Source organism: Crinia signifera, chromosome 3 (assembly GCF_055691185.1).
Source record: "Crinia signifera chromosome 3, ASM5569118v1, whole genome shotgun sequence".
NCBI classification, from domain to species: Eukaryota; Metazoa; Chordata; class Amphibia; order Anura; family Myobatrachidae; genus Crinia; species Crinia signifera.
Genome location: NC_139219.1, coordinates 339,063,108 through 339,081,657, shown reverse-complemented (window position 1 = coordinate 339,081,657; position 18,550 = coordinate 339,063,108). Strand labels below are relative to the sequence as shown.

At 49.1% G+C, this 18,550-nt stretch overlaps 1 protein-coding gene across 1 annotated transcript in view; it reads right to left on the bottom strand.

The window, feature by feature from the left end:
* The window catches only part of LOC146063101 (tyrosine-protein kinase Src42A-like), a 117,471-nt gene extending 101,755 nt beyond the window's left edge, over positions 1 to 15,716 (bottom strand). Inside the window, exon 1 of the mRNA XM_083175115.1 lies at positions 15,118 to 15,716. Within this exon, the coding sequence (XP_083031241.1) occupies positions 15,118 to 15,716 (599 nt within the window). The remainder of the gene's footprint in view (positions 1 to 15,117) is intronic.
* Between the last annotated feature and the right edge of the window lie 2,834 nt (positions 15,717 to 18,550).

Genomic DNA, 18,550 nt, shown 5'->3' with positions numbered 1-18,550 from the left:
TGACAGCAGTAAGGGAGGGTGGTACATGCCATGTCAGTGTGACAGCAGTAAGGGAGGGTGGTACATGTCATGTCAGTGTGATACCAGTAAGGGAGGGTGGTACATGCCATGTCAGTGTGACACCAGTAAGGGAGGGTGGTACATGCCATGTCAGTGTGACAGCAGTAAGGGAGGGTGGTACATGCCATGTCAGTGTGACAGCAGTAAGGGAGGGTGGTACATGTCATGTCAGTGTGACACCAGTAAGGGAGGGTGGTACATGCCATGTCAGTGTGACAGTAGTAAGGGAGGGTGGTACATGCCATGTCAGTGTGACAGTAGTAAGGGAGGGTGGTACATGCCATGTCAGTGTGATACCCAGTAAGGGAGGGTGGTACATGCCATGTCAGTGTGACAGTAGTAAGGGAGGGTGGTACATGCCATTTCAGTGTGACACCCAGTAAGGGAGGGTGGTACATGCCATGTCAGTGTGACACCAGTAAGGGAGGGTGGTACATGCCATGTCAGTGTGATACCAGTAAGGGAGGATGGTACATGCCATGTCAGTGTGACGCCCAGTAAGGGAGGGTGGTACATGCCATGTCAGTGTGACACCAGTAAGGGAGGGTGGTACATGCCATGTCAGTGTGACGCCCAGTAAGGGAGGGTGGTACATGCCATGTCAGTGTGACAGCAGTAAGGGAGGGTGGTACATGCCATGTGAGTGTTACACCAGTAAGGGAGGGTGGTACATGACATGTCAGTGTAATTCCCAGTAAGGGAGGGTGGTACATGCCATGTCAGTGTGACACCAGTATGGGAGGGTGGTACATGCCATGTCAGTGTGACACCAGTAAGGGAGGGTGGTACATGCCATGTCAGTGTGACACCAGTAAGGGAGGGTGGTACATGCCATGTCAGTGTGACACCAGTAAGGGAGGGTGGTACATGCCATGTCAGTGTGACACCAGTAAGGGAGGGTGGTACATGCCATGTCAGTGTGACACCAGTAAGGGAGGGTGGTACATGCCATGTCAGTGTGACACCAGTAAGGGAGGGTGGTACATGCCATGTCATTGTGACACCAGTAAGGGAGGGTGGTACATGTCATGTCTGTGTGACAGCAGTAAGGGAGGGTGGTACACGCCATGTCAGTGTGACAGCAGTAAGGGAGGGTGGTACACGCCATGTCAGTGTGACACCAGTAAGGGAGGGTGGTACATGCCATGTCAGTGTGACACCAGTAAGGGAGGGTGGTACATGCCATGTCAGTGTGACAGCAGTAAGGGAGGGTGGTACATGTCATGTCAGTGTGATACCAGTAAGGGAGGGTGGTACATGCCATGTCAGTGTGACACCAGTAAGGGAGGGTGGTACATGCCATGTCAGTGTGACACCAGTAAGGGAGGGTGGTACATGCCATGTCAGTGTGACAGCAGTAAGGGAGGGTGGTACATGCCATGTCAGTGTGACAGCAGTAAGGGAGGGTGGTACATGTCATGTCAGTGTGACACCAGTAAGGGAGGGTGGTACATGCCATGTCAGTGTGACAGTAGTAAGGGAGGGTGGTACATGCCATGTCAGTGTGACAGTAGTAAGGGAGGGTGGTACATGCCATGTCAGTGTGATACCCAGTAAGGGAGGGTGGTACATGCCATGTCAGTGTGACACCAGTAAGGGAGGGTGGTACATGCCATGTCAGTGTGACACCCAGTAAGGGAGGGTGGTACATGCCATGTCAGTGTGACACCAGTAAGGGAGGGTGGTACATGCCATGTCAGTGTGATACCAGTAAGGGAGGATGGTACATGCCATGTCAGTGTGACACCAGTAAGGGAGGGTGGTACATGCCATGTCAGTGTGACACCAGTAAGGGAGGGTGGTACATGCCATGTCAGTGTGACACCAGTAAGGGAGGATGGTACATGCCATGTCAGTGTGACACCAGTAAGGGAGGGTGGTACACGTCATGTCAGTGTGACACCAGTAAGGGAGGGTGGTACACGCCATGTCAGTGTGACAGCAGTAAGGGAGGGTGGTACATGCCATGTCAGTGTGACACCAGTAAGGGAGGGTGGTACATGCCATGTCAGTGTGACACCAGTAAGGGAGGGTGGTACATGCCATGTCAGTGTGACACCAGTAAGGGAGGGTGGTACATGCCATGCCAGTGTGACACCAGTAAGGGAGGGCGGTACATGCCATGTCAGTGTGACACCCAGTAAGGGAGGGTGGTACATGCCATGTCAGTGTGACACCAGTAAGGGAGGGTGGTACATGCCATGTCAGTGTGACAGCAGTAAGGGAGGGCGGTACATGCCATGTCAGTGTGATACCAGTAAGGGAGGGCGGTACATGTCATGTCAGTGTGACACCAGTAAGGGAGGGTGGTACATGCCATGTCAGTGTGACACCCAGTAAGGGAGGGTGGTACATGCCATGTCAGTGTGATACCAGTAAGGGAGGGTGGTACATGCCATGTCAGTGTGACACCAGTAAGGGAGGGTGGTACATGCCATGTCAGTGTGATACCAGTAAAGGAGGGCGGTACATGCCATGTCAGTGTGACACCAGTAAGGGAGGGTGGTACATGCCATGTCAGTGTGACACCAGTAAGGGAGGGTGGTACATGCCATGTCAGTGTGACACCAGTAAGGGAGGGTGGTACATGTCATGTCAGTGGGACACCAGTAAGGGAGGGTGGTACATGCCATGTCAGTGTGACAGTAGTAAGGGAGGGTGGTACATGCCATGTCAGTGTGACACCAGTAAGGGAGGGTGGTACATGCCATGTCAGTGTGACACCCAGTAAGGGAGGGTGGTACATGCCATGTCAGTGTAATACCCAGTAAGGGAGGGTGGTACATGCCATGTCAGTGTAATACCCAGTAAGGGAGGGTGGTACATGCCATGTCAGTGTGACACCAGTAAGGGAGGGTGGTACATGCCATGTCAGTGTGACACCAGTAAGGGAGGGTGGTACATGTCATGTCAGTGTGATACCAGTAAGGGAGGGTGGTACATGTCATGTCAGTGGGACACCAGTAAGGGAGGGTGGTACATGTCATGTCAGTGTGATACCAGTAAGGGAGGGTGGTACATGCCATGTCAGTGTGATACCAGTAAGGGAGGGTGGTACATGTCATGTCAGTGGGACACCAGTAAGGGAGGGTGGTACATGTCATGTCAGTGTGATACCAGTAAGGGAGGGTGGTACATGCCATGTCAGTGTGACACCAGTAATGGAGGGTGGTACATGCCATGTCAGTGTGATACCAGTAAGGGAGGGTGGTACATGCCATGTCAGTGTGACAGTAGTAAGGGAGGGCGGTACATGCCATGTCAGTGTGACACCAGTAAGGGAGGGCGGTACATGCCATGTCAGTGTGACACCAGTATGGGAGGGTGGTACATGCCATGTCAGTGTGACACCAGTAAGGGAGGGTGGTACATGCCATGTCAGTGTGACACCAGTAAGGGAGGGTGGTACATGCCATGTCAGTGTGACACCAGTAAGGGAGGGTGGTACATGCCATGTCAGTGTGACACCAGTAAGGGAGGGTGGTACATGCCATGTCAGTGTGACACCAGTAAGGGAGGGTGGTACATGCCATGTCAGTGTGACACCAGTAAGGGAGGGTGGTACATGCCATGTCAGTGTAATACCAGTAAGGGAGGGTGGTACATGCCATGTCAGTGTGAGACCAGTAAGGGAGGGTGGTACATGCCATGTCAGTGTGACCCCAGTAAGGGAGGGTGGTACATGCCATGTCAGTGTGACACCAGTAATGGAGGGTGGTACATGCCATGTCAGTGTGACACCAGTAAGGGAGGGTGGTACATGCCATGTCAGTGTGACACCAGTAAGGGAGGGTGGTACATGCCATGTCAGTGTGACACCAGTAAGGGAGGGTGGTACATGCCATGTCAGTGTGATACCAGTAAGGGAGGGTGGTACATGCCATGTCAGTGTGACACCAGTAAGGGAGGGTGGTACATGCCATGTCAGTGTGACACCAGTAATGGAGGGTGGTACATGCCATGTCAGTGTGACACCAGTAAGGGAGGGTGGTACATGCCATGTCAGTGTGACACCAGTAAGGGAGGGTGGTACATGCCATGTCAGTGTGACACCCAGTAAGGGAGGGTGGTACATGCCATGTCAGTGTGACACCAGTAAGGGAGGGTGGTACATGCCATGTCAGTGTGATACCAGTAAGGGAGGGTGGTACATGCCATGTCAGTGTGACACCAGTAAGGGAGGATGGTACATGCCATGTCAGTGTGACACCAGTAAGGGAGGGTGGTACATGCCATGTCAGTGTGATACCAGTATGGGAGTTTGGTACATGCCATGTCAGTGTAATACCCAGTAAGGGAGGGTGGTACATGCCATGTCAGTGTGACACCAGTAAGGGAGGATGGTACATGCCATGTCAGTGTGACGCCAGTAAGGGAGGGTGGTACATGCCATGTCAGTGTGACGCCAGTAAGGGAGGGTGGTACATGCCATGTCAGTGTGACACCAGTAAGGGAGGGTGGTACATGCCATGTCAGTGTGATACCAGTAAGGGAGGGTGGTACATGCCATGTCAGTGTGATACCAGTAAGGGAGGGTGGTACATGCCATGTCAGTGTGACACCAGTAAGGGAGGGCGGTACATGCCATGTCAGTGTGACACCAGTAAGGGAGGGTGGTACATGCCATGTCAGTGTGACACCAGTAAGGGAGGGTGGTACATGCCATGTCAGTGTGACACCAGTAAGGGAGGGTGGTACATGCCATGTCAGTGTGACGCCCAGTAAGGGAGGGTGGTACATGCCATGTCAGTGTGACACCAGTAAGGGAGGGTGGTACATGCCATGTCAGTGTGACACCAGTAAGGGAGGGTGGTACATGCCATGTCAGTGTGACACCAGTAAGGGAGGGTGGTACATGCCATGTGAGTGTGACACCAGTAAGGGAGGGTGGTACATGCCATGTCAGTGTAATACCCAGTAAGGGAGGGTTGTACATGTCATGTCAGTGTGACACCAGTCAGGGAGGGTGGTACATGCCATGTCAGTGTGACACCAGTAAGGGAGGGTGGTACATGCCATGTGAGTGTGACACCAGTAAGGGAGGGTGGTACATGCCATGTCAGTGTAATACCCAGTAAGGGAGGGTGGTACATGCCATGTCAGTGTGACACCAGTCAGGGAGGGTGGTACATGCCATGTGAGTGTGACACCAGTAAGGGAGGGTGGTACATGCCATGTCAGTGTGACACCTGTAAGGGAGGGTGGTACATGCCATGTCAGTGTGACACCAGTAAGGGAGGGCGGTACATGCCATGTCAGTGTGACACCAGTAAGGGAGGGCGGTACATGCCATGTCAGTGTGAGACCAGTAAGGGAGGGTGGTACATGCCATGTCAGTGTGACACCAGTAAGGGAGGGCGGTACATGCCATGTCAGTGTGACACCAGTAAGGGAGGGCGGTACATGCCATGTCAGTGTGACACCAGTAAGGGAGGGTGGTACATGCCATGTCAGTGTGACACCAGTAAGGGAGGGTGGTACATGTCATGTCAGTGTGACACCAGTAAGGGAGGGTGGTACATGCCATGTCAGTGTGACACCAGTAAGGGAGGGTGGTACATGCCATGTGAGTGTGACACCAGTAAGGGAGGGTGGTACATGCCATGTCAGTGTAATACCCAGTAAGGGAGGGTTGTACATGCCATGTCAGTGTGACACCAGTCAGGGAGGGTGGTACATGCCATGTCAGTGTGACGCCCAGTAAGGGAGGGTGGTACATGCCATGTCAGTGTGACACCTGTAAGGGAGGGTGGTACATGCCATGTCAGTGTGACACCTGTAAGGGAGGGTGGTACATGCCATGTCAGTGTGACACCAGTAAGGGAGGGTGGTACATGCCATGTCAGTGTGACACCTGTAAGGGAGGGTGGTACATGCCATGTCAGTGTGACACCAGTAAGGGAAGGTGGTACATGCCATGTCAGTGTGACACCAGTAAGGGAGGGTGGTACATGCCATGTCAGTGTGACACCAGTAAGGGAAGGTGGTACATGCCATGTCAGTGTGACACCAGTAAGGGAGGATGGTACATGCCATGTCAGTGTGACACCAGTAAGGGAGGGTGGTACATGTCATGTCAGTGTGACACCAGTAAGGGAGGGTGGTACATGCCATGTCAGTGTGACACCAGTAAGGGAGGGTGGTACATGCCATGTCAGTGTGACACCAGTAAGGGAGGGTGGTACATGCCATGTCAGTGTGACACCAGTAAGGGAGGGTGGTACATGCCATGTCAGTGTGACACCAGTAAGGGAGGGTGGTACATGCCATGTCAGTGTGACAGTAGTAAGGGAGGGTGGTACATGCCATGTCAGTGTGACAGTAGTAAGGGAGGGTGGTACATGCCATGTCAGTGTGATACCCAGTAAGGGAGGGTGGTACATGCCATGTCAGTGTGATACCAGTAAGGGAGGGTGATACATGCCATGTCAGTGTGACACCAGTAAGGGAGGGTGGTACATGCCATGTCAGTGTGACACCAGTAAGGGAGGGTGGTACATGCCATGTCAGTGTGATACCAGTAAGGGAGGGTGGTACATGCCATGTCAGTGTGACACCAGTAGGGGAGGGTGGTACATGCCATGTCAGTGTGACAGCAGTAAGGGAGGGTGGTACATGCCATGTCAGTGTGACACCAGTAAGGGAGGGTGGTACATGCCATGTCAGTGTAATACCCAGTAAGGGAGGGTGGTACATGCCGTGTCAGTGTGACACCAGTAAGGGAGGGTGGTACATGCCGTGTCAGTATGACACCAGTAAGGGAGGGTGGTACATGCCGTGTCAGTGTGACACCAGTAAGGGAGGGTGGTACACGCCGTGTCAGTGTGACACCAGTATGGGAGGGTGGTACACGCCATGTCAGTGTGACACCAGTAAGGGAGGGTGGTACTGGGGGCATATGTGTGGCACTTTGGGGTCATATTTGGCACTGTGGGGGCATATATGGCACTTTGGGGGCATATTTGGCACTGTGGGGGCATATATGTGTGGCACTGTGGGGGCATATATGTGTGGCACTGTGGGGGCATATCTGCCACTGTGGGGGCATATATGTATGGCACTGTTGGGACATATTAGTAAACGGCATCAGTTGTGCGGCAGCGGCGCGTAGGGCATAATGTGTAATAGGCATTACGTTGTGGGGAGTATTGTGTAATTGCCATCACAGTGTGGGGTGTAATGGGCATCACAGTGTGGGGTCTAATGGGCATCATGGTGTGCGACATAATGTGTAATTGTCATCATGGTGTGCGACATAATGTGTAATTGTCATCATGGTGTGCGACATAATGTGTAATTGTCATCATGGTGTGTGGCGTAATATGTAATTGTCATCATGGTGTGCGGTGTAATATGTAATTATCATAACGGTGTGCGGCTTAATGTGTAATTGGCATCACGGATAAATAGTGTATAATGGTATAAGTAGTCTGTCATTGTTTGGCCTTGATCTGTGAGGCGTACTAGGTCACTGTGTGGGCCTTTATATTTTAATGTCACTGTGTGGCCTTCAGCCCGCCAACTTAAGTGCAGGAGGACAATGACAATTGCTGCGGTAACCAATATCGGGACATGCAGTTTGCAAAAGTGAGATGTAAGGTAATGTACAGTGTGGTCCGTGCCGTGTGATTGTGCAGTGTGGTCTGTGCTATGTGATTAACTAGTGATGTCTGTGTCATGTAATTGTACAGTGAGGTCTCTGCCATGTGATTGTACAGTGTGGTCTGTGCCATGTGATTTTACAGTGTGGTCTGTGCCATGTGATTGTACAGTGTGGTCTTTGCAATGTGATTGTACAGTGTGGTCTGTGCTGTGATTGTACAGTGTCATCTGTGCTGTGATTGTACAGTATGGTCTGTGCCATGTGATTGTACGGTGTGGTCTGTGCCACGTGATTGTACGGTGTGGTCTGTGCCATGTGATGTTACTTTGCGGTCTGTGGTATGTAATTGTGCAGTGTTGTCCGTGCTATGTGATTATACATACATTATTGATTGTACAGAGTGGACTGAGCTATGTAATTGTACAGTGTCATCTGTGCCGTGTGTTTGTACAGTGTGGACTGTGTCATGTAATTGTACAATGTGGTGTGTGCCATGTGATTGTACAGTGTGGTCTGTGCCATGTGATTGTACAGTGTGGTCTGTGCCATGTGATTTACAGTGTGGTCTGTGCCATGTGATTGTACAGTGTGGTCTGTGCCATGTGATTGTACAGTGTGGTCTGTGCCATGTGATTGTACAATGTGGTCTGTGCAATGTGATTGTACAACGTGGTCTGTGCCATGTGATTGTACAGTGTGGTCTGTGCCATGTGATTGTACAGTGTGGTCTGTGCCATGTGATTGTACAGTGTGATCTGTGCCATGTGATTGTACAGTGTGGTCTGTGTCATGTGATTGTGCAGTGTGGTCTGTGCCATGTGATTGTACAGTGTGGACTCTGCTCTCCCCAGCAGCAGCAACGGTGAGTTGTGCTGCTTCTGGGATATTATATTCTGGCACTGAGGGGGACATATATGTGGCACTGTGGGGGCATATAGGTCTGGCACTGAGGGGGGCATATGTGTGGCACTGGGGGCATATGTGTGGCACTGGGGGCATATGTGTGGCACTTTGGGGTCATATTTGGCACTGTGGGGGCATATATGGCACTTTAGGGGCATATCTGTGGCACTGTGGGGGCATATCTGTGGCACTGTGGGGGCATAATTGGCACTGAGGGGGCATATATGTGTGGCACTGTGTGGGCATATCTGTGGGGGCTTATATGTGTGGCACTGTGGGGGCATAGCTGTCACTGTGGGGGCATATATGTGTGGCACTGTGGGGGCATATGTGTGGCACTGTGGGGGCATATCTGCCACTGTGGGGGCATATATGTATGGCACTGTGGGGACATATTAGTAAACGGCATCAGTTGTGCGGCAGCGGCGTGTGGGGCATAATGTGTAATAGGCATTACGTTGTGGGGAGTATTGTGTAATTGCCATCACAGTGTGGGGTGTAATGGGCATCACAGTGTGGGGTCTAATGGGCATCATGGTGTGCGACATAATGTGTAATTGTCATCATGGTGTGCGACATAATGTGTAATTGTCATCATGGTGTGCGACATAATGTGTAATTGTCATCATGGTGTGCGGTGTAATGTGTAATTGTCATCACGGTGTGCGGCTTAATGTGTAATTGGCATCACGGAAAAATAGTGTATAATGGTATAAGTAGTCTGTCATTGTTTGGCCTTCATCTGTGAGGCGAACTAAGTCACTGTGTGGGCCTTTATATTTTAATGTCACTGTGTGGCCTTCAGCCCGCCAACTTAAATGCGGGAGGACAATGACAATTGCTGCGGTAACCAATATCGGGACATGCAGGTTGCAAAAGTGAGATGTAAGGTAATGTACAGTGTGGTCTGTGCCATGTGATTGTACAGTGTGGTCTGTGTTATGTGATTGTACAGTGATGTCTGTGTCATGTAAATGTACAGTGAGGTCTCTGCCATGTGATTGTACAGTGTGGTCTGTGCCATGTGATTTTACAGTGTGGTCTGTGCCATGTGATTGTACAGTGTGGTCTGTGCCATGTGATTTTAAAGTGTGGTCTCTGCCATGTGATTGCACAGTGTGGTCTTTGCAATGTGATTGTACAGTGTGGTCTTTGCAATGTGATTGTACAGTGTGGTCTGTGCTGTGATTGTACAGTGTCATCTGTGCTGTGATTGTACAGTATAGTCTGTGCCATGTAATTGTACAGTGTGGTCTGTGTTATGTGATTGTACAGTGTGGTCTGTGTCATGTAATTGTACAGTGTGGTCTGTGCCATGTGATTTTACACTGTGGTCTGTGCCATGTGATTGCACAGTGTGGTCTTTGCAATGTGATTGTACAGTGTGGTCTTTGCAATGTGATTGTACAGTGTGGTCTGTGCTGTGATTGTACAGTGTGGTCTGTGTCATGTAATTGTACAGTTCCGTCTGCAGTATGTGAGTGTGCAGTGTGGTCTTTGCTATGTGATTGTGCAGTGTGGTCTTTGCTATGTGATTGTGCAGTGTGGTCTGTGCAATGTGATTTTACAGTGTGGTCTGTGCAATGTGATTGTACAGTGTGGTCTGTGCCATGTGATTGTACAGTGTGCCATGTGATTGTACGGTGTTGTCTGTGCCATGTGATTGTACAGTGTTGTCTGTGCCATGTGATTGTACGGTGTTGTCTGTGCCATGTGATTGTACAGTGTGGTCTGTGTCATGTGATTGTGCAGTGTGGTCTGTGTCATGTGATTGTACAGTGTGGTATGTGCCATGTGATTGTACAATTATGTAACTGCCATGTGATTGTACAGTGTGGTCTGTGCCATGTGATTGTACAGTGTGGTCTGTGCCATGTGATTGTACAGTGTGGACTCTGCTCTCCCCAGCAGCAGCAACGGTGAGTTCTGCTGCTTCTGGGATATTATATTCTGGCACTGAGGGGGGCATATATGTGGCACTGTGGGGGCATATAGGTCTGGCACTGAGGGGGGCATATGTGTGGCACTGGGGGCATATGTGTGGCACTGGGGGCATATGTGTGGCACTTTGGGGTCATATTTGGCACTGTGGGGGCATATATGGCACTTTAGGGGCATATCTGTGGCACTGTGGGGGCATATCTGTGGCACTGTGGGGGCATAATTGGCACTGAGGGGGCATATGTGTGTGGCACTGTGTGGGCATATCTGTGGGGGCTTATATGTGTGGCACTGTGGGGGCATAGCTGTCACTGTGGGGGCATATATGTGTGGCACTGTGGGGGCATATGTGTGGCACTGTGGGGGCATATCTGCCACTGTGGGGGCATATATGTATGGCACTGTGGGGACATATTAGTAAACGGCATCAGTTGTGCGGCAGCGGCGTGTGGGGCATAATGTGTAATAGGCATTACGTTGTGGGGAGTATTGTGTAATTGCCATCACAGTGTGGGGTGTAATGGGCATCACAGTGTGGGGTCTAAGGGGCATCATGGTGTGCGACATAATGTGTAATTGTCATCATGGTGTGCGACATAATGTGTAATTGTCATCATGGTGTGCGACATAATGTGTAATTGTCATCATGGTGTGCGGCGTAATGTGTAATTGTCATCACGGTGTGCGGCTTAATGTGTAATTGGCATCACGGAAAAATAGTGTATAATGGTATAAGTAGTCTGTCATTGTATGGCCTTCATCTGTGAGGCGAACTAAGTCACTGTGTGGGCCTTTATATTTTAATGTCACTGTGTGGCCTTCAGCCCGCCAACTTAAATGCGGGAGGACAATGACAATTGCTGCGGTAACCAATATCGGGACATGCAGGTTGCAAAAGTGAGATGTAAGGTAATGTACAGTGTGGTCTGTGCCATGTGATTGTACAGTGTGGTCTGTGTTATGTGATTGTACAGTGATGTCTGTGTCATGTAAATGTACAGTGAGGTCTCTGCCATGTGATTGTACAGTGTGGTCTGTGTCATGTGATTGTACAATGTGGTCTGTGTTATGTGATTTTGCAGTGTGGTGTGTGTTATGTGATTGTGCAGTGTGGTGTGTGTTATGTGATTGTACAGTGATGTCTGTGTCATGTGATTGTACAATGTGGTATGTGCCATGTGATTGTACAGTGTGGTCTGTGCCATGTGATTTTACAGTGTGGTCTCTGCCATGTGATTGCACAGTGTGGTCTTTGCAATGTGATTGTACAGTGTGGTCTTTGCAATGTGATTGTACAGTGTGGTCTTTGCAATGTGATTGTACAGTGTGGTCTGTGCTGTGATTGTACAGTGTCATCTGTGCTGTGATTGTACAGTATAGTCTGTGCCATGTAATTGTGCAGTGTGGTCTGTGTTATGTGATTGTACAGTGTGGTCTGTGTCATGTAATTGTACAGTGTGATCTGTGTTATGTGATTGTACAGTGTGGTCTGTGCCATGTGATTTTACAGTGTGGTCTGTGCCATGTGATTGCACAGTGTGGTCTTTGCAATGTGATTGTACAGTGTGGTCTTTGCAATGTGATTGTACAGTGTGGTATTTGCAATGTGATTGTACAGTGAGGTCTGTGTCATGTGATTGTAGAGTGTGGTCTGTGCCATGTGATTGTACAGTGTGCCATGTGCCATGTGATTGTACAGTGTGGTCTGTGCCATGTGATTGTACAGTGTGGTCTGTGTTATGTGATTGTACAGTGTGGTCTGTGTTATGTGATTGTACAGTGTGGTCTGTGCCATGTGATTGTACAATGTGGTCTGTGCCATGTGATTGTACAGTGTGGTCTGTGCCATGTGATTGTACAGTGTGGTCTGTGTTATGTGATTGTACAGTGTGGTCTGTGTCATGTAATTGTACAGTGTGGTCTGTGTTATGTGATTGTACAGTGTGGTCTGTGTTATGTGATTGTACAGTGTCGTCTGTGTTATGTGATTGTACAGTGTGGTCTGTGTCATGTAATTGTACAGTGTGGTCTGTGTTATGTGATTGTACAGTGAGGTCTGTGCCATGTGATTGTACACTGTGGTGTGTGCCATGTGATTTTACAGTGTGGTCTGTGCCATGTGATTGCACAGTGTGGTCTTTGCAATGTGATTGTACAGTGTGGTCTTTGCAATGTGATTGTACAGTGTGGTCTGTCCTGTGATTGTACAGTGTGGTCTTTTCAATGTGATTGTACAGTGTGGTATTTGCAATGTGATTGTACAGTATAGTCTGTGTTATGTGATTGTACAGTGTCATCTGTGCCATGTGATTGTACAGTATAGTCTGTGTTATGTGATTGTACAGTATGGTCTGTGCCATGTGATTGTACAGTGTGGTCTGTGTCATGTGATTGTACAGTGTGGTCTGTGTCATGTGATTGTACAGTGAGGTCTGTGTCATGTGATTGTACAGTGTGGTCTGTGTTATGTGATTGTACAGTGAGGTCTGTGTTATGTGATTGTACAGTATGGTCTGTGTTATGTGATTGTACAGTGTGGTCTGTGTCATGTGATTGTACAGTGTGGTCTGTGCCATGTGATTGTACAGTGTGGTCTGTGTCATGTGATTGTACAGTATGGTCTGTGTCATGTGATTGTACAGTGAGGTCTGTGTCATGTGATTGTACAGTGAGGTCTGTGCCATGTGATTGTATGGTGTGGTCTGTGCTGTGATTGTACAGTGTGGTCTGTGTCATGTAATTGTACAGTTCCGTCTGCAGTATGTGAGTGTACAGTGTGGTCTTTGCTATGTGATTGCACAGTGTGGTCTGTGCCAAGTGAGTGTACAGTGTGGTCTGTGCAATGTGATTGTAAAATGTGGTCTGTGTTATGTGATTGTACAGTGTGGTCTGTGCCATGTGATTGTACAGTGTGCCATGTGATTGTACGGTGTTGTCTGTGCCATGTGATTGTACGGTGTTGTCTGTGCCATGTGATTGTACAGTGTTGTCTGTGCCATGTGATTGTACGGTGTTGTCTGTGCCATGTGATTGTACAGTGTGGTCTGTGCCATGTGATTGTAGAGTGTGGTCTGTGCCATGTGATTGTACAGTGTGGTCTGTGCAATGTGATTGTACAGTGTGCCATGTGATTGTACGGTGTTGTCTGTGCCATGTGATTGTACAGTGTGGTCTGTGCCATGTAATTGTACAGTGTGGTCTGTGCCATGTGATTGTACAATGTTGTCTGTGCAATGTGATTGTACAGTGTGTTCTGTGCCATGTGATTGTACGGTGTTGTCTGTGCCATGTGATTGTACGGTGTTGTCTGTGCCATGTGATTGTACAGTGTGGTCTGTGCAATGTGATTGTACAATGTGGTCTGTGTTATGTGATTGTGCAGTGTGGTGTGTGTTATGTGATTGTGCAGTGTGGTGTGTGTTATGTGATTGTACAGTGTGGTCTGTGTTTTGTGATTGCACACTGTGGTCTGTGCCGTGTGATTGTACAGTGTGGTCTGTGCCGTGTGATTGTACATTGTGGTCTGTGCCATGTGATTGTGCAGTGTGGTCTGTGTTATGTGATTGTACAGTGTGGTCTGTGCCGTGTGATTGTACAGTGTGGTATGTGCCATGTGATTGTACAGTGTGGTCTGTGTTATGTGATTGTACAGTGTGGTCTGTGTTATGTGATTGTACAGTGTGGTCTGTGTTATGTGATTGTACAGTGAGGTCTGTGTTATGTGATTGTACAGTGTGGTCTGTGCCATGTGATTGTACAGTGTGGTCTGTGTTATGTGATTGTACAGTGTGGTCTGTGTCATGTGATTGTACAGTGTGGTCTGTGTTATGTGATTGTACAGTGAGGTCTGTGTTATGTGATTGTACAGTGTGGTCTGTGCCATGTGATTGTACAGTGTGGTCTGTGCCATGTGATTGTGCAGTGTGGTCTGTGTTATGTGATTGTACAGTGTGGTCTGTGCCATGTGATTGTGCAGTGTGGTCTTTGTCATGTGATTGTACAGTGTGGTCTGTGTCATGTGATTGTACAGAGTGGTCTGTGCCATGTGATTGTGCAGTGTGGTCTGTGTTATGTGATTGTACAGTGTGGTCTGTGTTATGTGATTGTACAGTGTGGTCTGTGTTATGTGATTGTGCAGTGTGGTCTGTGTAACAAAGTCTAATTATCAGTATCTGTGTGTCACTGCTGCTAATTTGCAGACCCAGCATTGTCCCTGCACCCCTGGGCGACCCAGCCCTGTCCCTCTATGTGACTTACCCTGACGTTCTTCTCCTGTCACCCTGACAATAATATGACAGAAGAATGCTGCATAGCTCACATATTCCTCTCTGTATCTGGCTGCCTCCCCATCCCCTGAGGGTACCCCCTGCCTCCCCATCCCCTGAGGGTACCCCCTGCCTCCCCCATGGTACCCCATCACCATCCCCTCAGCATACCCCCTGCCTCCCCCATTACCTGAGGGTACCCCCTGCCTCCCCCATTACCTGATGGTACCCCCTGCCTCCTCCATCCCCTGCCACTACCCCCGGCCTCCCTAAAGCGTGGGGGGGGGGGGGGGGCACTGGGCAGTGTTAGTAGAGGCAGATGTGATCTGCAGGTGCCACACTTACTCCTCGGCCTCCAGGCTACCAGCATCAGCCAGGTAAGTCCGGGGTATGTAACCGGTTTTGCTCTCTCCGTCCTGGTTCAGCGTCCGTGCAATTATCCATTCCCCTTGGGAGTCGATGATCCTTAGACATTGGCCCTTGGGCACCTCCAGGTCCTCGGCAGACCGCGGCTTGTAGCTGTACTTGGACACCTTTGTGTCTCGGCTCAGCCCCCCAGCACTCAGTCTCGGGTTGTCGCCATCGATATTGTTGCTGGGGGTGCGCCCACTGGTGTCATCTTCAGATTCCACAGTGATGTCCACAGTGGGTACAAATCCAAGGTTATCCAGTCCGGACAGATTGGCCTCCATCTGTTGTAGATTTATGGTGGGTGCAGGCATGGGGTTATGGGGTCTGTACATGCGCAGGGTGTCATCCTTACTGCCTGGCTGGTCCTCTGGGATTGGAGTAGAGAAGGATTGGAAGGTGGGCTTGGCTCGCTTTATGTCAGCGTCACTGACTCTGATGTCCACACCTCGGTCTAGTGGTCTCTCTGTGACCGGTGAGGGGGGTCTGCAGCAAGGACAGCAGGTGCAGCGTCTCTTACACAGAGTCAGTCCCATCCCGTCCTGTGTGTCTGCACCTGGAGCAGCCGACTGTGACTACAAGGAAGTCTGCTGAGTGCAGGAATCTGCAGGCGGGCGGGTCTGCCTCTGCTCCTTCCTTGTACCTGGCCTCCTGTCTCACCTGTGCCAGGTGTCACACAGAGACTCTACTGCAGTATATAGGTGTCCTGTCTTACCTCTGCCAGGTGTCTCACATAGATTCTAGTATATAGGTGTCCTGTCTTACCTGTGCCAGGTGTCACACAGAGACTCTACTACAGTATATAGGTGTCCTGTCTTACCTGTGCCAGGTGTCACACAGAGACTCTACTGCAGTATATAGGTGTCCTGTCTCACCTGTGCCAGGTGTCTCACAGAGACTCTACTACAGTATATAGGTGTCCTGTCTTACCTCTGCCAGGTGTCTCACAGAGACTCTACTACAGTATATAGGTGTCATGTCTCACCTGTGCCAGGTGTCTCACAGATACTCTACTATATAGGTGTCCTGTCTCACCTGTGCCAGGTGTCTTACAGATACTCTACTATATAGGTGCCCTGTCTCACCTGTGCCAGGTGTCTCATATAGATTCTACTATAAAGGGGGCCTGTCTCACCTGTGCCAGGTATCTCATAGATTCTAATATATAGGTGTCCTGTCTCACCTGTGCCAGGTCACTCGCATAGATTCTACTATATAGGTTTCCTGTCTCACCTGTGCCATGTATCTCACATCGATTTTACTATATAAGTGTCCTGTCACACCTGTGCCAGGTGTCTTACAAAAAAATCTACTATATAGCTTTCCTGTCTCACCTGTGCCAGGTGTCTCACTAATATTCTACTATATAGGTGCATTGTCTCACCTGTGCCAGGTGTCTCAAATAGACTCTACTATATAGGTGTCCTGTCTCACCTGTGCCAGGTATCTCATAGATTCTACTATATAGGTGTCCTGTCTCAATTGCGCCAGGTATCTCATAGATTCTAATATATAGGTGCCCTGTCTCACCTGTGCCAGGTCACTCACATAGATTCTACTATATAGGTTTCCTGTCTCACCTGTGCCATGTATCGCAAATCGATTTTACTATTTAAGTGTCCTGTCTCACCTGTGCCATGTATCTCACATCGATTTTACTATATAAGTGTCCTGTCACACCTGTTCCAGGTGTCTTACAAAAAAATCTACTATATAGCTTTCCTGTCTCACCTGTGCCAGGTGTGTCACTTATATTCTACTATATAGGTGCCCTGTCTCACCTGTGCCAGGGATACCATAGATTCTACTATATAGGTATCCTGTCTCACCTGTGCCAGGTATCTCATAGATTCTACTATATAGATGTCCTGTCTCACCTGTGCCAGGTGTCTCACACATACTCTACTATATAGGTGTCCTGTCTCACCTGTGCCAGGTGTCTCACATAGATTCTACTATAAGAGTCCTGTCTCACCTGTGCCAGGTGTCTCATATAGATTCTACTATATAGGTGTCCTGTCTCACCTCTGCCAGGTGTATCATAGATACTCTACTATATAGGTGTCCTGTCTCACCTGTGCCAGGTGTCTTACAGATACTCTACTATATAGGTGTCCTGTCTCACCTGTGCCAGGTGTCTCACATAGATTCTACTATAAGAGTCCTGACTCATCTGTGCCAGGTGTCTCATATAGATTCTACTATATAGGTGTCCTGTCTTACCTGTGCCAGGTCACTCACATAGATTCTACTATATAGGTTTCCTGTCTCACCTGTGCCATGTATCTCAAATCGATTTTACTATATAAGTGTCCTGTCTCACCTGTGCCATGTATCTCACATCGATTTTACTATATAAGTGTCCTGTCACACCTGTTCCAGGTGTCGTACAAAAAAATCTACTATATAGCTTTCCTGTCTCACCTGGGCCAGGTGTCTCACTTATATTCTACTATATAGGTGCATTGTCTCACCTGTGCCAGGTGTCTCAAATAGACTCTACTATATAGGTGTCCTGTCTCACCTGTGCCAGGTATCTCATAGATTCTACTATATAGGTGTCCTGTCTCAATTGCGCCAGGTATCTCATAGATTCTAATATATAGGTGTCCTGTTTCACCTGTGCCAGGTCACTCACATAGATTCTACTATATAGGTTTCCTGTCTCACCTGTGCCATGTATCTCAAATCGATTTTACTATATAAGTGTCCTGTCTCACCTGTGCCATGTATCTCACATCGATTTTACTATATAAGTGTCCTGTCACACCTGTTCCAGGTGTCTTACAGAAAATCAAATCTACTATATAGCTTTCCTGTCTCACCTGTGCCAGGTGTGTCACTTATATTCTACTATATAGGTATCCTGTCTCACCTGTGCCAGGGATACCATAGATTCTACTATATAAGTGTCCTGTCTCACCTGTGCCAGGTGTCTCATATAGATTCTACTATATAGGTGTCCTGTCTCACCTGTGCCAGGTGTATCATAGATACTCTACTATATAGGTGTCCTGTCTCACCTATGCCAGGTGTCTCACATAGATTCTACTATACAAGTGTCCTGTCTCACCTGTGCCAGGTGTCTCATAGAGATTCTACTATAAAGGGGGCCTGTATCACCTGTGCCAGGTGTCTCACATAAACTCTACTATACAGGTGTCCTGTCTCACCTGTGCCAGGTCACTCACATAGATTCTACTATATAGGTTTCCTGTCTCACCTGTGCCAGGTATCTCACATCGATGTTACTATATAAGTGTCCTGTCTCACCTGTGCCAGGTGTCTCACATAAACTCTACTATATAGGTGTCCTGTCCCACCTGTGCCAGGTGTCTCACATAAATTCTACTATATAGGTGTCCTGTCT